Source organism: Halichoerus grypus, chromosome 5 (genome assembly GCF_964656455.1).
Source record: "Halichoerus grypus chromosome 5, mHalGry1.hap1.1, whole genome shotgun sequence".
In the NCBI taxonomy this organism is placed as follows: Eukaryota; Metazoa; Chordata; class Mammalia; order Carnivora; family Phocidae; genus Halichoerus; species Halichoerus grypus.
Window position 1 is genome coordinate 160742285 of NC_135716.1, and position 21489 is coordinate 160763773.

A 21489-nucleotide genomic window follows, 5' to 3' on the forward strand; every position below is an offset into this window, starting at 1 on the left:
AGTCGAAGGAAAATGCCACTTAGTCTCACATTTCCAAATTAAGTATGTATTTATCCTTAAGAATGGATATATATTCTTTATCCCAGTCTCACAATTTCAAAATCATTCAAGGTGAACTGATGCAAAAAAGTTGGCCTGAAATGAAACATATATGTGATACCTGGTATTTCTAAGCTTTCAGGGCTTTGAATATAATTAATCCACTAAAAATGGGAACAAGTCTTTTGATGGAAAAAAGAAAACAAGTGAAAAGACTTTGCAATGAAACAATATGTTTACTGGACTAAGTAAAAACCAAATAATTTATTTCCTGAAAACTGCTATTTCTTTGTAATATACCATCTGTTGGCTCATACCCATAAGATTAAACAGAAAAAAAAAATACTTTGTTCAAGACAAAGAAAAGGAATAACTCACCCATCAAATACAAATATACTATTTTATTCTAAGGGAATATTTCTGTGGTTTCTGCAAGGGGAAAACCCAAAAGTGGTTAAAAAAACAAAAAAGAACAGAAAGAATAATTTAGATGTTTCGCTTGTTTGTTTGATGTTTTTTTTCTCCCCTGGAAATAAAAATGCAATTTTACATAATTTTAATAAAATTTTAAAAAGCAAATAGTCTGACACACATATCAACAGCTATGCTTATGAAGAATAACCAATAATTAATCAAGATTTTCTTTTACGAATTAATTTAGGGTCTGGACAACTCTGTGGACTAACATGCAATTGAAGTCCTGACAGCTATTGACCTGGGTATTAGCTGTTCTCAGTTAAAAGATACAGATTTCTTTTTTTCTCTCTGGTGTTTTCTAACAATGTATCTACTATGCCAACAATATCTGTTCTTGATACAACTAGGGGAAATGTTAGTGTTTATACAAACCATAAAATTTGTATAGTGGGGGCTATTACAACTGATGTTTCTGGATAGTTTATTGGCAGACTTATCAGACAATCCAGTTGTTTTTCCTCCGTATCAAACAAGATCTGAATGTAAGAAGTTTTCCAGTCAGAAATGACAAACACAGATGGAATTAATCATACAGAATTGGGGCAGATTTACTTCTTTCACACAGTTCCTGGTAACCAAAATGAAATTTGTTACAGCAGAGGGACAGAACCATCAAGTACACAATGTCAAAAGGCCTACTTTTAAATTTTTATTGTACTTAAATGACTTTCATTTATTTTAAAAAACCAAAACACCTGCCACCCGCATCTAAAAATGGGACATATTGAAAAGTCTTTCAAGGTTAAAATTTCTCAGAGGCTTTTTGGACTTCTCTCATTTCTATTACAGGGTCAAATTCACCTCAGCTAAAGAAGTTCTGTGATTGGCCAACATCATAAGATTGAGTAAAATTTTCTGGGGGGAGAAACTGAGAATGGAGATGAGGGAGATGGACTGATATGCCAAACACACCTATGACTCGCAATCCTCATAGAACTACTAAAACAGCTAGAGTTTGGAATAATGCTATAAGACCTGCTGTGGATATGATATGCAAGACAGTGTCTTTATATCCTAACCCCAGAATCCGTATTTTCAAGTTTCTTAGGGCAACAAGATCATCTTCCAAATGCTTTATAGAACATACTAGGACCTTTTCTATCATAATTCTGATAGCTAAGTAATACTGTGTCTTTGTGGAATCACCCACAGGTTTGCCAGAGTAAGGAGAGAGACTATTCTTTTTGAAATGACAAGGGCCTCCAGAAACTGGTGCAAAAGGCAAAATAAGAGGATTTGGGGGAATAGGAAGATAAAACAATGAGAGAAAAGCTGCCATTTGGGGATAAAATGAAAACAAAAGGAGAACCCCCATTTCTGTGTACCACAGCTCATGCTATGAGACAGCAGCAATAAAGGCTGACACCCAGAGAAGTGGGCATTTTAGTGGGTTTTCTACAAACATTTCAAGACACTTGGGGTCTAATGGGCTCCACAGATTTTCTGTGTGCATAATCAGTTCGTGGAGTTTCAGCCCCTTTACCTCAATTTACCCAAATCCAGACCCACAGCTGAGAAGGCAAGACCCAGAAAGTTTAAGAGACACATTACTGTGTGAACAGCAGTGAAGGCCTTTTTCCCTGATGTGAGGGGCCCATGGCAAAAGCACCAGAGGCTTCTATCCTTCACAGAACTGGCTTGGCAGTGAAAATCAAAATCAAGACCACTTCACTCTCTACCTTTTAAAAAAAAGTTGAGTATTTTTATTGGGTCTTCAAGTCTGGGTCCCACAGTCCTCATCTGATGTCACTCTTAGCTCTGCACTGATTTCTCCCCTGACGTGCACATAGGGCTTGCCCAAGTAGCCTACTGCAGCCAAGGTTTTATTCCAAAGCTACCTCTCTAAGGTCTAAGGTTACTATGGTAGAGTTTTATACAACAGTTTTCCTTAAAAATATTCCACAATTTGTTATTCCCAAACAAAATAAGATTATGCACCACTCAGAGAAATTGGTTAGTCATTCTGAAGATGTCTAAGAACTATATCACTGCCAAAGAACAACATTTCTCAGTTCATATTCTTTCCTTCAATTTTCATTTGTACATCCACACTGTGGTTCACGAGTCATCTGTTTTCCATTATCTTATAATCAAGTCAAGAGGACTTGTACTTGTACATCGTTTTCCAAAGCTGGATGCATTCACAGTTTGGTGCATACCCATGTGTATGAAAATAGGAACCCCACTTCCACTTTAATCTGATAATTCAACATCAGAGTCTTCTGATTTGGCTTTGGCAAGTTCTTCATGTACCTCCCTCACCATGAGAATACGTGTTAACATGGTGTCCAGGGTCCCAGGGTCTATCGGGAATGTGGAGTACCACATGGGGCTATTCGGAACACAGGAGCGCTCGGGTTGCAGGTAAAACACATCATTCCTCTGCTTCACACTTTCAGAACTATCCACAGGAAAAAAAAAGAAAGAAAGAAAGAAACTAAGGAAATTGGGGATCAGAAAGTATAGGAAATACGTAACTACTCTTTAATATAGTGGCTCTCACCTTTTTCCCTACTGTGACTAATGTCATAGATAAGCAACGCACCCAGGGAGATAAGTTTAAAGGCATTCCGCCCCAGGTGCAATCTGTAACCGCACATTTTTTCCTCCTCCACTCACCGGAGGTGAGTATAATGTTAATAGAAGACAAAGTATAAGTCATTCACAAACTTTAGTATTTAAAACATTATAGGAGCAAGAAAAAATTCAACTCACATTTGACACTATGGCTGAGAACCACATATCCTCAGCACCCAATGCCCTGGAATGATCCCCAAGAGCACTCAATACACATTACCATGGGGCAAACCCAGTCACTATATTTCTTGGAGAAAAAAGTACTTTAGTGTGGCTCTTACAACTCTAAAGTCTTTAAAGTTTCTGTAACAGAAAGACCACTCAAAAAATACAAATTCTTTAAAAATAAATTGTTTTTCGGGGCACCTGGGTGGCTCAGTTGTTAAGCATCTGCCTTCAGCTCAGGTCATGATCCCAGGGTCCTGGGATCGAGCCCCGCATCGGGCTCCCTGCTCCGCGGGAAGGCTGCTTCTCCCTCTCCCACTCCCCCCTGCTTGTGTTCCCTCTCTCGCTGTGTCTCTCTCTGTCAAATAAATAAAATCTTTTTAAAAAATAAATAAATAAGTAAATTGTTTTTCTATTTATAGGTTTAGCAGTACAACCTCTACTCTAAAATTTTTCCTATGTAATACAGTAAAATCACAAGTTTAGTTATCACATAAAGGTTGAGCAACAGTTGTAAAGATTAAACAATAGCTGTGATTCTTGCTTTTGAAGAGATTTTCAGAAAAACAATTATCAAGAAAAAGCAGTTTGTTTGCGGGTCCAAAATCAAGGCAGATATGAAAACAGGGACAAAGGAGATTAAAGGTACATCCTTGTCTAAAGTTGTATTTCTGATACTTAAGCTTCTGAAATCCAAAACATGTTAACTACTTTTTGAAGTGTGCTGAATCTAGTCCAGAAGAAGGATGCTTACCATTTTGACAGGTAAAACTCATAGAGTCGGACTGGGCATCGTAGTGGGTTGTCAGTATTCTCTGCCATCTCCACACCCACCGGACCCTCGTCATCTTCATTTCGTTTCCTTTTGCCAACAGTTAGTTTATCTTGAGATGGGAAATAATAATCAGAAGATTAGAAAAATCTTTTCTTCCAGTCTCAAGACACCCAGAGTTTTGTTTCCAGTAAGAACTGTCACTCCCTTCTCCCGTTCACTCACTCATCCCACAAGGACTGACTGAGCACCTATGGAGGTCCTAGGCAGTATTTTAAGTACTGCTTAATAGGACTGAACAAATCAAAGTCCCTGTTCTGTAAAATTTATGTCCCCCTGCTCACCAAAGTGGGTGCAGCATGGCAAAAAGCATGGTACTGGAAGAGTTGGGTCCTAATTCTGAACCTGACTTTGTTATGAAATTTCATCAGGTACATCTGAAGCCACAGCAAGATAAAGAAGGAAAAAAAAGGGGTTCTAAGTGCTCTTCTACAGGAGAGATCAAGAGAGAAGTTGTCACCTTTTTACCTGAAAATACTTTTACTGTGGGTCATCAGTGTCCACCGGGCATTTGGTCAAGTTTCTTTTATCTGTCACAGTATTATGAGAAATGGAATCTTTGTTGGGAAAAGAAATTCTCAGTAAAGTTGACCGTTTGATAAGAAAAGGGCAAGCCCTTTTTCACCAACAGAATTTTGCAGAAGCCAAGGGTTGTCAAAAAGAAACTAGGGTGAAGACATGGAAAGTAGGGCTGTTTCTTTCCCACTTTCTCCCTTCAGGCTTCAAGAGAATAGTAGTGGGTGGTGGATCTGCTGCAAACCTGAGGAAAAAGGTTTTCTTCTTCTTTTCTTACAGCTGCTTTTAATAGGTAGCAAAGAATTTTCCCCAGCTTCCTGCATTAGTTATTACTTAAAATTCACCCCAGTCGTCTATTTAGAGGATACCTAAATATAAAGACTCCTTCATTCAGAAAAGAAGCTGAACTTACTACCAGTCTTGAAAGCACCTCATCAGAAAACAGGGAAATGTTACCTGATTGCCTCGCCCTGCCCCCAATTAACATCAGTTAAGAGCACAAAGTGGGCTATATACGAACAAAATAAAGGAGAGAGGACATAGTCATGGGGTGAAAAAGCACAACGGTGTTACATTTTCTAAAGAAAAGGAGCAACTGAGAGAATTTTTAAGTAATTTTAAGTTTCAGTAATTTTTAAATTCTCACTTTCAAAAAATACATATTTCACTCTTATCCCAAGGAAGTAACAACTTGATTTTGGGAATTTTAGAACTTACAATTTTGGTCAAAATTAATATGTTTAATTTCTAGTTCCATAATATGTTAGTTTTTTAAATGTTAAAAACAAACTATTATTTAATAGGCTGTTTTAGGAATGTTAAGACCATAAGCCTTCTAAGAAAATTGTGACTGCTGATATTATTCCACCGTGTACAAAAGCAATACAGATCTTCCTTGACATACGATGACCGAAAATGCATTTAATACATGTAACTTAGCGAACATCGTAGCTTAAGCATGCTCAAAATACTTACATAGCCCCACAGTTGGGCAAAATCCTCTAACACAAAGCCTACTTTATAATAAAGTATTGTTGACTACTTCATGTCATTGATTAAATACCGTACTGGAAAGTGAAAAAGATGACTGGGTGCAGAATGGTTGCAAACATATGGGTTGTCTACCCTCATGATCCCGGGGCTAACTGGGAGCTGCAGACTGTTGCTGCCCAGCATCACAAGAGAGGATCATATTGCATTCCACTAGCCCAAGAAAATACCAAAAGTCTACAAAGTACAGTTTCTACCGAATGCATGCATATCGCTTTTTCACAACTGTAAAGTTGAAAAATTAAGTCAAACACCATCTGCATACTCTAGGCCAGCTTTTAAGTTTCTTCAGAAATTGACAGTTAATGTTAACTAAAAAGAGGTGCTCTGGTCAAAAAAAAAAAAAGATTTAGAAACAGTAGATTTAAAAATTAGACAGGTTCCTTTTAAATAGCGATTGGCCTATCTATTGCATCTAAATCAGTGATTCTCATTTTTAGCTGTATGTTTAAATTCCCTGGGAAGTTTTACAACGCAGATTTATTTGGGCTCTACTCCTGGACCAATTAAATCAGACTTTCTAATTTAAAAGCCAATAAAAGTACAGTGAAGCAAGTGATTGCTCTCATTTTGTGGCAAACCTGTAACCTAGCCCTGGCAATAAAAAAGCATCTACAGGGCGCCTGGGTGGCTCAGATGGTTAAGCGTCTGCCTTCGGCTCAGGTCATGATCTCAGGGTCCTGGGATCGAGCCCCACATCGGGCTCCCTACTTGGCGGGGAGCCTGCTTCTCCCTCTCCCTCTACTGTTCTCCCTGCTTGTGCTCTCTCGCTCTCTCTGTCAAATAAATAAATAAAATCTTTAAAAAAAAAAAAAAAAGCATCTACATATTAATCTAAAGCTACACTCTTTCATGTCTCGAATTTACAGTTACCCTTCTGTGGTTAAGTCTCTATTTGTATACTAACCGGACTTCAAATAGAAATCTCACAAACTCCACCACACACCTGGTTCTGACTCCTGCTTTTGTAAAGGTGGGAAGAACCTCAGATATGTCATCTTGGTGCTATACTTCAGAGTCCTGGTCCGTCTCATCACGTGGGCAAAGGAAAGCTTCAAGTGCTCAGTAACATTCTTGAGTTGAAAGTATTTGGTATTGAAGAAAAGGAGGGTGTTCAAGAGGACGATTGGTGAGTAAGCGCCCAGCTGTTTGCACTCCCACAAATGCTCCTCTTCAATGCGAGAGAACATGTAACCTGCACCGAAGAAGGGGGAAAGCAGTTAACAGTACTAAGCTCCTGCTAAACAGGACCAAGTAATTTCTCAAATTCTCAGACAGGAAGATATAAAGGAAATGACCCATTGTTCCCATCTTTCCCCCTCTTCCTTACATGGAAAACCAGAAAAGGCACCGCAAAGAAAGAGCAGATGACTCCACTGAAGCAGACACTCTGAGCAATCCCCTGAAACAGTTTTAATCCATTGTTATTTTAGACCAGGGTTTGGCAAACTTTTTCTATAAAGAGCCAGATGGTAAATATTTCAAGTACTGTGGGCCACAGAGGCTCTGAACAACTTTGTTGTTATTGAAGATAAGGAGCCACAGACAATACAGAAACAAACAGGTGTGGCTATGTACCAATAAAGTTTACTTATACACACAAATTTAAATTTCATATAATTTTCATTTGCCACAAAATATTACTCTTCTTTAGATTTTTTTCCCAACCATTTGTAACTCATGGACTATACAGAAACAGGCAGCAGGCCAAATCAAGCAGTTTGCAGACTCCTCCTGTTTGAGATCATTATGCTTACAGTTAACTGGTTCAGTTTCATTTTAGCTCAAATCATTAGAAGGCAGCTAGCTCCCTCCCTCCTTCACACCCCATTTTATTTTAAATTTATATTAAGAGTGATTACTGTGATGACTTATATGGGATTATTCTTGAAAAGCAGGTGTCCTGCAGAAGAATTAAGATGAGTACACCTTTAAGCGCACACTCCTCATGACAGCCCTTAAATGCAGGTCCTTCCTTATGTTCTCTCACCAATCCTCTTTGTTCCTGCTTATGCATTCTATTCTTGGGAGACTAACCACAAATATGAATTTATTACTTCCAATTTTATCTCCCTTGTCTCTTCTTTGGATGCTAAATGCATCAAGCCACCACACTGCTCAGAATGCTTCAAAGGTGCTCTCTAGCCCAAAAGAAAGGGGCACAAATTCCTGAACATCACATTCAACCTCTCCGTTCACAGCCTAGGAGCCTAAGACCAGGAGTACATCAGGGAGGTGTCCAACAACGTATGGTCAAAGATAAATTCAAGGATGAAGATTTAACTCTTGTAACAACCAGTACAGGGTATTGGTAATGAACTACTCAAAGTCCACTGCTAGTAGGTACAATCTAGAAGTAAAGTATGTGTCAGTTACTGGTATAGTGTGCAACCTCACCGACACTACCAGACCAAAAATGGCTTCTAAAAAGTAAATACAACTTCCTGTTGCTTTTTATTTTTGTTAGTATCTATACATACACTGTATGGAAGTTATAATTTTACTAAAATCAGTAATAAGCCAAAGAGTTTTCTCCTCAAAAGTCCAAATATGCTATAAATCAAGACAGAAATATAAGTGAACAATTTATAAAAAGATAATCATAAAAATTAAGCAATTTAGGAAGGCATATCATGAAAAGAATCAAAATAAAAGATAAGCATCCTACCATTAGGAAGTATTGTAGGTTCCCATATTTTCAAGAGTTTGGTAAGTTCAATCATAAATCTGGAATAGGGCTCAGTAAAAATGTTATCTATTCTACCATTTTCAAACAGGTACTACAAGAGAAAAAATGGAAACATATATGTTGATACAAAGAAAACACAAGTTTTGGGTTTTTTTTGAATTATTTTAAGGAATAAAGTTTACCCTTAATTTTTGCCCTTAACATTGTGAACCATTTTTTAAGGATACATCTTAAAATACCAGAATTCAAGCTCTAAGGTCCTTTTCATATGAACTGTCAATACCTCAAGCACTGAGCTTGCAAGGTAAAATTTTCTATTTCCTTTTTAAAACATGGATGATACAGAATAATTATAATAAATAAGTACCTTTTACTCAGTTCATGAAACTGATATACTAAAAAATTGCTTCTAATTTGTATGTTCCAAATCATTTTTCAAATTCCCAGGATCTAAATGCAAATGTGCTCTCAGAAGTTTTTGGTTTTTTAGCCTAGTTACAAGATCACTTCCTGAAATAATACAGTTACTAGTGTCAGGTGACCTGAGGATACCCAAGTTTTAAACCACAGCTCTCAACCCAGCCCTCAAAAAGTTCAAGTCTAATTATAGATTTAAAACTATGCTAATTATAGCCATCAAGAATCATATCACAGAATGGGAAACAAGAAACAGCCTGGGTAAGTACTGCTAAAAAACATCTTGAGGTTACAGGGCAGGTAGATGAAATCACTCAGGGAAATAAAATGAGCACTTACAGAATAACACAAGGTATACTTATATGCCAAAAATTTTTTGCTGTTTCTAAGATTTGGTATTTTTTAATTTATTTATCTATGGCTATTTTGGTTTTCTGCTTTTCTATCCAATGTATGGCTTGGGAGAAAAATATTTTTCTAGTTACATCTGTTCTGGCTAATAAAAATTATATGCCATTTCAACATGCATTTTTATAGGCTTCTTCAAGGGCAATTCATGACATTGCTAGATCACAGTTTTACTGTTGAGAAGTATTCGCCTTTTTCTTCTTTTAATAAAGTTATTTTCACAACCTAAAAATATTATATCCTCATTATGGAAAAAAAGTTAAAATACAGAAAAAGTGAAGAATGACATACTCCAACTCACTACACATTAGAAATACAGAGTTGAGTTTTATACCTTTACTCAAACATATGAGTACATATAAAATACATGTTTTAAAAACCACTTTCCCCCTTAGACCAGGAACAAGACAAAATTGCCTGTTCTTGCCACTTCCATTTAACATCGTACTTGAAGTCCTAGCCAGAGTAACCAGGCCTTAAAAACAAATAAAAGGTATTCAAATAGGAAAGGTCCTAAGGAGTAAAACTATCTCTACTTATAAATGACATGAGCCTATATATAGAAAATTCTAAAGAATACATACAGCCACACACACACACGAAATTGTTATTAGAGTTAATAAATGAATTCAGCGAAGTTACAGGATACAAGCAGCACAAAAATCAATTGCAAAGAACAATACAAAAAGGAAATTAAGAAAACAATTCTATTTACAATCGTATCTGAAAGAACACTTAAGAATAAATTGAACCAAGGAGGTACATGACTTACACACTTAAAGCTACAAAAAAAAATGAACGCTAACAAATTAAAGAATACTTAAGAAAAACATCTCATTCATGGATCTGAAGAGAATACTGTTAAAATGGCAATACTGCCCAAAGCAATCTACAGACTGAGGGCAATTCTATCAAAATCTCAATGGCTTTTTTTTCCCCCCAGAAAGGAAAAAGCCAATACTCAAATTCATATGGAATTGCAAGGAACCTTGAATCGCCAAGTTAATCTTGAAGAATCACACTTCCCTATTTCAAAATTTAGTACAAAGCTACAGTAATCAAAATAGTGTGTACTGCCATATGAATAACCATATAGACAAATGTATTAGAATTGAGAGTCCAAAATAAACACATGTCAAGTAAACACATATCAAATGATTTTCAACAAGGACGTCAAGACCATTCAATGGAGAAAGAACAGTCTCTTTAACAAATAGTGGTGGGAAAACTGGCTATCTACATAAACAATTATCCCTAACTCACAGGTATCCCTACCTTACACGAGATAAAAAAATGAATTCAAAATGGATCAATGACCTAAACATAAGAGCTAAAACCATAAAACTCTTAAAAGAAGACATAGGGGTAAATCTTCATGAACTTGAATTTGACAATGGATTCTTAGATAAAACACCAAAAGCACAAAAAAACAGAAAAAATAAACTGAACTTCATCAAAATTCAAAACTTTTGTGCATCAAAGTACACTAACAAGAGAGTGAAAAGAAAACCCAGAAACTAAGAAAAAATATTTGCAAATCACATATCTGATAAAGAGTTTAATATCCAAAATATATAAAGAAATCCTACAACTCAACAACAAAAAGACAACCCAATTTAGAAATGGAACAAAGGTTTTAAATATTTATCCAAAGAGGATATAAACAAATGGCCAACAAGTACATGAAAAAATGCTCAATGACCTTTAGTCATTAGGGAAATGCAAATCAAAACTACAATGAGATATCACTTCATATCCATCAGATGACTATTAAGAAAAAAGGAAATTAACAAATGTTGGCAAGAATATGGAGATATATAGAACCCTCATACATTGCTGCTGGGAATGTAAAATGGTGCAGCCACTGTGGAAAAGGGTTTGTTGGTTTCTCAACAAGCTAATCCAGAGTTACCACATGACCCTGTGATTCCACTTACAGGCATAAGACCCAAAAGAATTGAAAACAGGCGTTCAAACAAAATCCTGTACATGAACGTTCACGGTATCATTCACTTTTTGTGATAGCCAAAAGGTAGAAACCACTCAAATGTCCATGAACAGATGAGTGGATAAACAAAATGTGGTATATCCAAGAATTAAATAATTCAGACATAAAAGGAATGAAGTACTGATTCATGCTACAACATAGGTGAACCCTATGTTGAAAGAGGCTGGACACAAAAGGCCATATAAAATTGTATAATTCTACTTATATGAAATATCCAGAATAGGCAAATCCATAGAGATAGAAAGCAGATTTATGGTTGCCAGGGACTAAATGGAGGAGGTAATAGGGAGTGGCTACTTAATGGGTATGAGATTTCCATTTAGGGTATTAAAGTTCTAGAGCAACATAGTGATGACGATTGTACAACATCCTCAATGTACTTAATGCCACTGAATTGTACACTTTAAAATGGTAAGTTTTATGATATGTGTATTTTATCATAATGTAAATATTGCACTACACTACTTTAAAAATATATGTCTCTAAGAGTTTTCCATGTAAATATGTTTAAGAGCAATTCATTGCTTTTTAACTACTATATGGTATTCAATAGTACAGACACACTATAGATGACTGAACCATTACTATTTTGATGAACACACAGATGGCTTCCAATTTTTTGCTGTTAAAAACAATGTTACAATGAAAATACATGTCTTTCTATATACATGTGCGTGCATTTCTTTGGGGAAAAATACTGATCAATGGATTTACTAGACTGATGAATCTATATGCATTTAAAGTTTTTTTGTTTTTTTTTTTTAAAGATTTTTAAGTAATCTCTACACTCAACACGGGGCTTTAACTCACAACCCCGAGACAAGAGTCGCACACTCCGCTGACTGAACCAGCCAGACACCCCTACATGCATTTAAAGTTTTAAAAGTCACATCAACTTGCCCTCCGAAAAAGCCTCCACACAAGAAAAATGTATACGTCTTCACTAATACTTGGTATTATCAAACTTCTCAATTGTTCAATTTTTTCTTTTCTTTTTTTTAAGATTTTATTTATTTATTTGACAGAGACACAGTGAGAGAGGGAACACAAGCAGGGCGAGTGGGAGAGGGAGAAGCAGGCTTCCTGCGGAGCAGGGAGCCCGATGCAGGGCTCGATCCAAGGACCCTGGGATCGTGACCTGAGCGGAAGGCAGATGCTTAATGACTGAGCCACCCAGGCGCCCCTCAATCATTCAATTTTCAATCAGCCTAATGGGTGCAATTTTTCCTTGGTTATAGCTGAGTACCATTCATATTAGAGAGGCGGTCCACCACAGTGATCATAAGAACAGACTCTGAAAATAAACCATCTGGATTCACATTCTCGCCCTGCCAATTACTACCTTGGGGACTTCAGGCAAGATTTTCACTCACTGTGCCTAGCAGAAAATGGTGATGATGATAGTCCTTATACATCACAGGGGTGCACTAACAAATAAATGAGTTAATATATGAAATAAGCTTATATTAATACACAGCATACACAGTAAATGACTATTAGGCATTCCTGGTACATTTTGCCTGTTAGCTATCTGTTGATTTTCTTTGTTACTTGCCTATTTGTTTCTTTTGTCAATTATCCCCTTCTTGGCTAATGTTAACAATGGTGGTCCAGGTATTGACATTACAGTTGAGTTGAGTTTATTTCTTTACATTTTTATGTATTTTTAAAATTCTTTACAATAAGCATAATTATCTTTATAATCAGAAAAAAAAAGAAAACAGGAAGCACATTTGAGATGTCAACATAAGTAACCTTTTAAAATTCTTTACAGTTAAGGAAAAGTTACTTTTTGTCAAAATTGATAAAATGTTCATAATATTTACTTTCTAAAACAATCAGCTGACAATTTATTAAATTATAGCCTTTTTAATAGTTTTATTAATATAACAATATGATAAATATACTAGAGAAAACTCTCATTAAGGTTCTGATTTGTCTCACAAATTAGAGTATATTTTATAGGTAGCGGAGTATTTGGTATGTAAAGCAGTCCAATGTTTTTTACTGAAATCACAGCAATGACGTTTGATTATATTCAAATCAGAACAGGAATCACTACCACACTTCTTGACATCTGCATTGATAAAATTAGAAAATGCTCTTTAGATCCATAATATCATAAACTCTAAAAGTACAGGAAGTGTGCTTAGAATCTTCACAATTTTTACCTAACCAAAATGCATGCGTGGCGATAAATTTTGGTTGAAAGAACCTATAAAAGGGGCGCCTGGGTGGCTCAGTCATTAAGCATCTGCCTTCGGTTCAGGTCATGGTCCCAGGGTCCTGGTATCGAGCCCCACATCAGGCTCCCTGCTCAGCGGGAAGCCTGCTTCTCCCTCTCCCACTCTCCCTGCTTGTGTTCCCTCTCTCACTGTCTCTCTCTGTGTCAAATAAATAAATAAAATTTAAAAAATATATTTATCTTTTACAATCAAGAAACTGAATCAAAATACAGTGGGAACAATAATTAAATAACGAAAGTTCTCTTTTGACTCTGGGGAAAACAAATGCTGCTTGCATAACTAGATACCCATCACAAATCTTATTCATCAGAAATAAACTTGTATCATGTACAAAAATGAATTTCAGATGTATTAAAGATAATCTTAAAAAAAACCCCAAATATTTAAGAAAGAAATCTATGAGAATTTAAATACTTATGTAGGAAGACCATCCTAAGCAACACAGAAAAACCAGGAATTTTAAAGGGAAATAAATGCATATTATTAAACTATGTAAAAAGGAAAAAATTTTGAATGGCAAATATATAAACAAAAACTGGAAAACAAAAATATACTGGAAAAATTTATTTCAAGCATTTACATCAGAGTTCTTATCCCCAATATAAGAGATCTTACAGATAGAAAGGAAAAATCCAAATGACCAAAAGCATAAAAAGACATTCTACTTTATAAAAATTGGAAAATACAAATTGGAGCCACCAGATGCCTTTTTTTTTAAGCCATCAGACCATCAGAATAATAAACATTATAAAGAGGAGAATTCAAGAAATGGGCACTCATAATACTGCTGGTAAAGTTGTAAATTAACCATTCTGGAAAGTAAAATGAAAATATCTTAAAATTTAAAAAATCTATATATGCAGGTGCCTGGGGTGGCTCAGTCAGTTAAGCATCCGCCTTCAGCTCGGGTTATGATTCAAGGGTACTGGGATCAAGCACCACCACCTCTGGCTTCCTGTTCAGCAGGGAGTCTGCTTCTCCTTCTCCCTCTGCCCCTCCCCCTGCCCATGCTCTCTCTCAATCTCTTAAATAAATAAATAAAATCCTAAAAAAAAAAGAAAGAAAAATCTATATATGCTTTAACCTAAAAATAAAAGCACCAGTTCATCAGGCACTCAAATAAAATATTTACTAAACCACTGTATTAAGACTAAGGGGGGGAGTAACCTGAATACTTAAAAGAAAAAAGGGTGAATAATTGGTATATTCGTATTCTGCAATATTATGCAGCTTTCCTTTATAAAGGAAGGAATTTGATTTTATGTTCACCTGGAGGGATACATAGATTGAGAAAAGTAAGCTGCAAAAAAATGTATATGGTATCAGCCCCATTTTGCTAAAAACTAAGCAAAACAACTATACACATCTAAAACATCTATACACACGCATATGTGTATGACACAGAAGGACAGATACTGCAACACTGGTTATCTCAGAGACTGGGAATGAAGGAGAGAAAACTGTCCGTATATGCCTTCAACTTACTGTTTTTAACAGTTACACTGAACACATACTACTTTTATAATTAAAAAACAAAACTTTAGGAATAAATGCCTAAATAAAAGAACACCCCCACCCCCCCCACCATACAAATGGAAGAAAATTTCACAAATAGAGAAAAGAAAAATCAACAACATCCAGAGCACTACCACCCAAGATGATAACCACTATCAACATATTTTGATGCATTTCATTTTATTACCTGTTTATAGGACTGGTTTTTAAATCATTATATGTTAACATATACTGATGCACATAGAATTCATATTCTCATTTTGTTCATTTAATCCTTTAATATTAGTATTTTACACGTTACTAGAAGTTACTTTGTAAACAATTTTTATTGGCTACATAATATACAAGTTTATAAATATAATTTACTTAAATATAACACTCTGGTGGGCATTGAAGTTATTTCCAATTTTGTGCAAATGATGTCTGAATTTCAGAGTATTAGCTTTGTCAGACTCCCAAAAAGTGAATTACTGGCAAAAGAGTATGAACATTCAAAAATATTACTGAAACACGTGCCCAAAACTGCTTTCTAGAAGTGTGTACTAATTACCACCAGCTATGAAGGCAAATCCCCTTCACAGAATTTGTATCAACAATAAGTGTTATAATATTTTTTGCTAATGTCATAGACAAACAATGGTACGTCATTTTATTTTATTTTTTAAAAGATTTTATTTCTTTATTTGAGAGAGAAGAGAGCACACAAGCGGGGAGAGGGAGAAGCAGACTCCCCGCTAAGCAGGGAACCCAACATTGGTCTCAATCCCAGAACCCTGGAATCATGACCTGAGCTGAAGGCAGACTCTTACCTGATTGAGCCACCCAGGTGCCCCATGTCTGTTATTTTAATGTGCATTTAGAAAATTTTAAATAAGACTACATGATTTACATAAGTACATATATACACACACAGTCACCTATGTCACTTTTTGTGACTTTGCTATTTTTGCCTTTTTTGTCCATATAACAATAAAATGCACCATCCTGAATTTCTGTTATTCTACGAACAGTCTCAATTTGGCTTATGGAAGGCTATATGATCAAGACTTTTAAATCAGGGGCAGTGGTTCATTAAGAACAGAGTATAAAAGCAATACCAAACCACCATATACACTATAATTTTCAGCTTGAATCACAAGATCTATCAGAATTATTAAAAATGCAATACATTTTAGAACAATTACTGAATTTGATACCTGCTGAATTCCAAGGCACAAGTATAAGATACTGTCTGGATCATATTTTTCACCATTTGGTCTCCGCACTTCTTGGATAAACTGGCATAAACCCAAACTCAACTCAGCAAAAGTGCAGGACAGAATATCTTCCTTCAGCTTGATAGAACGGACTATGGAAAGGTAGAAAACATCTGAAATATTAACTTATAAGAAACACAGTAACATTACTTTAGTCACTGAAAAACACTGACTACTACTGTGGGCTCAGACATTATAGTGTACACTGGTGAATACATGGATTACAGATAAATCCCGATCTGAAGGCTTTTTCAGTTAAAGAAATAAAAACAATGCAGTGCACCATGTGTAACAGGTGCTGTGACAGGGGTTTAGTTTAAGAAGGATTCTAGGAAAGCAAATGAGGAACATCTATCAGACAGGGAAGGGTCAGGTGAGATTCTGGAGGATGTGACACTAATGCCAGACCTTGAAAGGTGAAGAAGAATTAAACAAACGAATAAAGAATTGCAATCTAAGATATAAAAATACTTCCCGAAGCATATTCCACAAAGTACTAGTAATATGAGAGCTGGAGAAAACTGGGTTTCTAAGATCTGATAAATTTAGAAAACAGCAGCATACTATATCTGCGTCTAAAGAATTCACAATGATACATAAAAGGTTTATTAACGGTTCTGAGAATATCTGCATAAAAATGCTGTTTAACCTTCTCTAACTCCGATTTATTTGAATAAAGAACACTTCAAGTAACATGTAACAGCTTCATGCCCTTAGAAATGCTGGAATACAGAAAAATGAAAAGATTGAAGGGACTTAGATATATAGGAAAAAATCAAGAAGGGTAGATGAAGGCGGATGGTGGTAAATCTCACCTAGCATATTAAGGCTTTGAAGACAACTAAGAACTAAATTAATTTTACCAGGAGAGTGACCCAATTTGATTTGTAGAGATCCTACAATTTGATATGTAGAGAAACTACTCCAGTAGAGATCCTACTTCAATTCAGATTAGAATGAAAGTACTCTTTTTCTAGTCACTGCTCCTCTGCATTTAGATAAGGTTGCATGTTTTCAAAGATACACTCGAGTTCCCCTGATTTAGTTTTTTAAAAGGTAAGTGGTGGTTCAGAAGGGCAAGGACCATGTTTGACCTTTTCACCAAAGTACCTAACCACCATGCATGGTACATACCTGGTACATAAACTCAGTACTTTTTGGATGAATGAATAGCAGAAATGAGTAGGCATCCCCTGTGGCTATTGCATTTAGGCCTGGTAGTTTAATATAATATTACCTCTCCATTCTCCCTACCCCTCTTCCTTCTTTAAAACAAAGAGTGCGGTGGCTCAAACTGGGAGTTAAAGGGCCTAATAAACCTCCCTAAAAGAAGTATATTTTTATCACTCAGCAGAGATTACACTTGATCTGCAGGAATTCAGTGCATCAGTCACAGACCACAGCAGCTACTAACTGCTCCAATAAGGAGAGTGACATGTACCCAAAAGCCAGCAGGGTAGACTGAGGTGAAGCCAAGAGTGCATGCAATTACCTGATTGTTAGAAAGAAGGTATAGCTGGAAAGATGCAAAGTATCTAGTGACAAGGACATACTCATCCATTCTTGCCCTATCTCATTCCACAAAGATTACAGTAAGTATCTCACATAAGACACAGATAATAAAAAAGGAAAATAAAAACTGAAAACAAAAGTTTAGAAAAGGAACTTCAAAACCAGAGGGAAAAAAAAGTAGGCTCTAAAATTAAACACTGCTGCTCTATATGAATTGTTTATTGGGTCCCAAATTTCCTGGCACCCAGTCTCACAGAGCTTATTATTAGGAAAAATTCCTACAGAAGAGGCAAGGCTTTTCCAGGTAAAATTTTTCTCAACACCACCACCAACAGCAGAAGTGTCACAATGGGTTCCATGTTACAGATACAGGGCTCAAGAATACAGATTTGAGTCACCCGCATAATGTTAGAGGAAGGAATACAATTCCTCGTATTTGCGTAACAAATACATGCCCATACAACCTTACCTTCATAACAAGATCTTTGTAATTCAGAGTAGGATATTAATTTCTCTCTTTTACCATAAGACTCCAATTTTTAAATAATCTTAAATATTCCCATTTACAAATTTAAAATTGGCAATAATATTAAAAAGTGATTCAGAGAATTCAGACTACAAAGAGAAATGATTTTACCTCTACAGCCTGGCTCTGAGGATTCTTGAGAGACTGCATGGTCTTGAGCACTTCCTAAAGGGTCAGAACATGGGCTAGATGCAGCATGTTCAATACCTGACAAGGAGAGAAGAAATTAAAACTTTAAATAAAAATGGAGGAAAATTTAACACCAAAACCAAAGTTTTATGCAATTTTTGACCTAATATGTATCCCTTTTGTGTAGACTGATGACTTGAATTATATACCCCCAACCCCCTCAATCAAGACACAAATTCATGCTGTGTATTTACCGCCACATTTCAGATCCCCCTGCTCTTCCTTGGCATTTTTCCACTGAACCCAGTTCTTCCAGGCATTTACCCCGTACATGTATTTCAGTGTCATCCCAGACACTGAACATCCCTGAAAGGCTCCTTGAATAAGACTTCTGGGCTCCACAGCCACTACAGACTTCTTCCGTCCCTGTAAGAATTCCAAAAATTCACAGAATATAAAATTTAGTTCTGAATCTTTAAGAAACATAGTTCTCAAAGAAAGAAGGGAATAAATTTACAGAATACACAATTTATTATTAGATCCTAAATATTCAGTTCTTAAAGCTAGAAAGAGTTTTAGAGGTTAATCCAATCCATATAGTAAAGAAAAAAAAAAGGAGAGAGTTGAAATGCAGAACTCTAATAATTACTAACATTAGAGTACTCACTATGTTCCAGAAACTGAACCCACCCTATGAAGTATGAATAACAGTTATTACCACTCAGGTCTATTTCATGGAACATACGAGCAGATCCATTCTGGGATCCAAAACAAGCCCCCATAAATTCTCTACCTACAATCAAATTAAACTAGAAAACAATAATGAAATGATGTTAAAAAAATCCTCAAAAATTGGGGTGCCTGGGTGGCTCAGTCATTAAGCGTCTGCCTTCGGCTCAGGTCATGATCCCAGGGTCCTGGGATCGAGCCCTGCATCAGGCTCCCTGCTCCGAAGGAAGCCTGCTTCTCCCTCTCCCACGCTCCCTGCTTGTGTTCCCTCTCTCGCTGTGTCTCTCTCTGTCAAACAAATAAAATCTTAAAAAAAAAAAAAAAAAAAAAGAAAATCCTCAAAAATTGGAAATTAAACAACACATTTATAAATACCCATGGTCAAAGAAGAAACCACAAATGCAATTAGAAAATATTTTGAACTTCAGTGAAAATGAAAACATTTTTTCCCACAGTGCTAAAGCTTACAATGACATTTATAGTATTAAAATGCTTCTATGAAAAATAAATAAAAGTCTAAAATCAAGAATCAAAGCTTTAAGAAAACTAGAAAGAGGAGACCACATTAAAACCCAAAGTAAGAGGGGTGTCTGGGTGGCTCAGTCAGTTAAGCATCCAACTCTTGATTTCAGCTCAGGTCATGATCTTGGGGTCGTGAGATCAAGCCCCACATCCGACCCCGCACTGGGCATGGAGCCTGCTTGCCTGTTTGGGATTCTCTCTCTCCCTCTCCCTATGCCTGCCTCTCTCTCTCTCTGTCTCCCCCCACCAAAAAAGTAAATGAAATAAAACCCAAAGTAAGGAAAATTAAAGAAATAAAAATAAGAACAAAAATCAATGAAAAAAGAATAGAGAAAAATTAATAAAGTTAAAAAGCTAGTTCTTTTAAAAGATAAAAAAAATACACGTCTAGCTAGAATGATCAGGAAAAAAAGAGAGAAAACATTAAATTACCAATACCTGATCCTAGAGACATTAAAAGGATAGTTAAGAGAATGCTGTCACGCCAATAAACTTGACAAGGCAGATGAAATGAACAAATTTCCTGAAAGACACAAACTAACAAAGCTTGCTCTAGAAGAGATAACCTAAACAGCCATAAACATTTAATTCATAGTTTAAAACTTTCCTACAAAACCCCTATAGACCCACCAGTTAAATTATATCAATTCGATTTTAGAAAATAAAAAGGGAGTAAACACTAACTCACTGTACAAATGTTACCATTATCCTGAGAACAAGGCCAGACAGTCATTGCAAGAAGACTACAGATCACTCTCTCTTCAACGGAGACATTTATAAAACCTTAACAATATACTAGCAAACTGAATCCAGCAATAGATAAAAGACTAAATACATCAGAAGAAAGTAAGATTCATCCCATGAATGCAAAGTTAGTTTACCATTTTAAGAATTAATGTATGTCATCATTTTAATAGACTCAGAAAGGAAAAACCAGATGAGCATCTCAATAGATGCAAGAGAGCCACCTGACAAATTCAACACAAATCATGATAAAAATTCTCAGCAAATTAAAAATAGAAGAGAACTACCTGCCTGATAGGGGCCCTCCACAAGAAACCTACAAGTAATATCATAGTTAATACTGCAAGACTGAACACTTGCCCTACGACTGAGAATAGGCACGAAGATCCGCTCTCATCACTAATATTCAACGTTGTACTGAAGCTAGTACAATACATAAAAGAATCCTAGCTAGTGCAATACATAAAAAAAAAAGTGCATTAAGATTGGAAAGGAAAAAGTAGAACAATCTTTATTCACAAATAACAGGATTGTCTAGGTAGAAAATCCTAGACTTTAGTTGAGCAAAATCACAGTACATAAAATCAATATAGAAAAAGAAATCTCAGGGTGCCTGGGTGGCTCAGTTGGTTAAGCATCCAACTCTTGATTTTGGCTCAGGTCATGATCTCAGGGTCGTGAGATCAAGCCCGGCACTGGGCAACACTCTCAGCAGGGTACCTGCTTGAGATTCTCTCCTCTCCCTCTGCCCTCCCCCCGGCTTGTGCTTTTTCATTCTCTCTCTAAAATAAATTAAAATCTTTACTATAAAACCTAGCAATCCCACGTCTGCATATTTTTCCTCAAATGAAACTATATGTTCACACAGAGATTTATATCTAGAATGTTCATAGCAGCTGTATTTGAAACAGCCCAAACCTGGAAATAACCCAAATTTCCATCAACTGTTAAACAAATTCTGTTTGTCCATACAATGAAATGCTACTCAGAAATAAAAAGGAATGAATGGCCTACTGATACATGAAACAACATAGATAAATCTCCAAAACATTATGCTAAGTTAAAGAAGCCAAACAGGGAAGACTACAAATTACATAATTCCATTTATATGAAATTTTAGAAAAGGCAAAGC

The 21489-nt window shown here is 36.0% G+C and overlaps 1 protein-coding gene across 6 annotated transcripts in view; it reads right to left on the reverse strand.

Annotated features, from left to right (window-relative positions):
• Positions 1-420: 420 nt before the first annotated feature.
• The window catches only part of ZMYM4 (zinc finger MYM-type containing 4), a 133544-nt gene continuing 112475 nt past the window's right edge, over positions 421-21489 (reverse strand). For all 6 annotated transcript variants that reach the window (XM_078073427.1, XM_078073425.1, XM_078073423.1 and 3 more), the window contains 7 exons: positions 18617-18788; positions 18345-18440; positions 16136-16287; positions 8325-8436; positions 6603-6851; positions 4013-4142; positions 421-2917 (listed from right to left, as the gene is read on the reverse strand). In XM_078073427.1, coding sequence (XP_077929553.1) covers positions 2710-2917; positions 4013-4142; positions 6603-6851; positions 8325-8436; positions 16136-16287; positions 18345-18440; positions 18617-18788 — 1119 coding nt within the window. In that variant the 3' untranslated portion in view covers positions 421-2709. The remainder of the gene's footprint in view (positions 2918-4012; positions 4143-6602; positions 6852-8324; positions 8437-16135; positions 16288-18344; positions 18441-18616; positions 18789-21489) is intronic.